Source organism: Merops nubicus, unplaced genomic scaffold (genome assembly GCF_000691845.1).
Source record: "Merops nubicus isolate BGI_N331 unplaced genomic scaffold, ASM69184v1 scaffold36079, whole genome shotgun sequence".
In the NCBI taxonomy this organism is placed as follows: Eukaryota; Metazoa; Chordata; class Aves; order Coraciiformes; family Meropidae; genus Merops; species Merops nubicus.
In genome coordinates this window covers 3,248-3,511 of record NW_008629650.1, presented here as the reverse complement: position 1 = coordinate 3,511, position 264 = coordinate 3,248, and the positions used below count along the sequence as shown (strand labels likewise).

The 264-nt window shown below is 52.7% G+C and overlaps 1 protein-coding gene across 1 annotated transcript in view; it reads left to right on the top strand.

Moving 5' to 3' along the window:
* Positions 1-144: 144 nt before the first annotated feature.
* Positions 145-264, top strand: part of SLC35B1 (solute carrier family 35, member B1) — a gene marked incomplete at both ends in the record, with an annotated part of 3,167 nt that continues 3,047 nt past the window's right edge. The window contains 1 exon segment of the mRNA XM_008947029.1: positions 145-261. Within this exon segment, the coding sequence (XP_008945277.1) occupies positions 145-261 (117 nt within the window).

Here is a 264-nt window from a genome sequence, read left to right as displayed (position 1 = left end):
GGAGTATTTTTTAACCTTCGCATCCTTTTTTTACCGCGGTTGCTTCAGCCGCGCTCGGTTGGTTCAGCCGCGCTCGGTTGGTTTTCAACTGGTGGCGTTTTAAGGTGTTTTTTTTGGGTGTTTTCTTCTTTTTTCCCCCCCTAGTGATCCATTTTTTCGATGCTGTCAAAGCAGACCGCACACGGAGCTGGCTCTACGCCGCCTGCTCGCTCTCCTACCTGGGTGCCATGGTCTCCAGCAACTCGGCTCTGCAGTTCGTCAGCT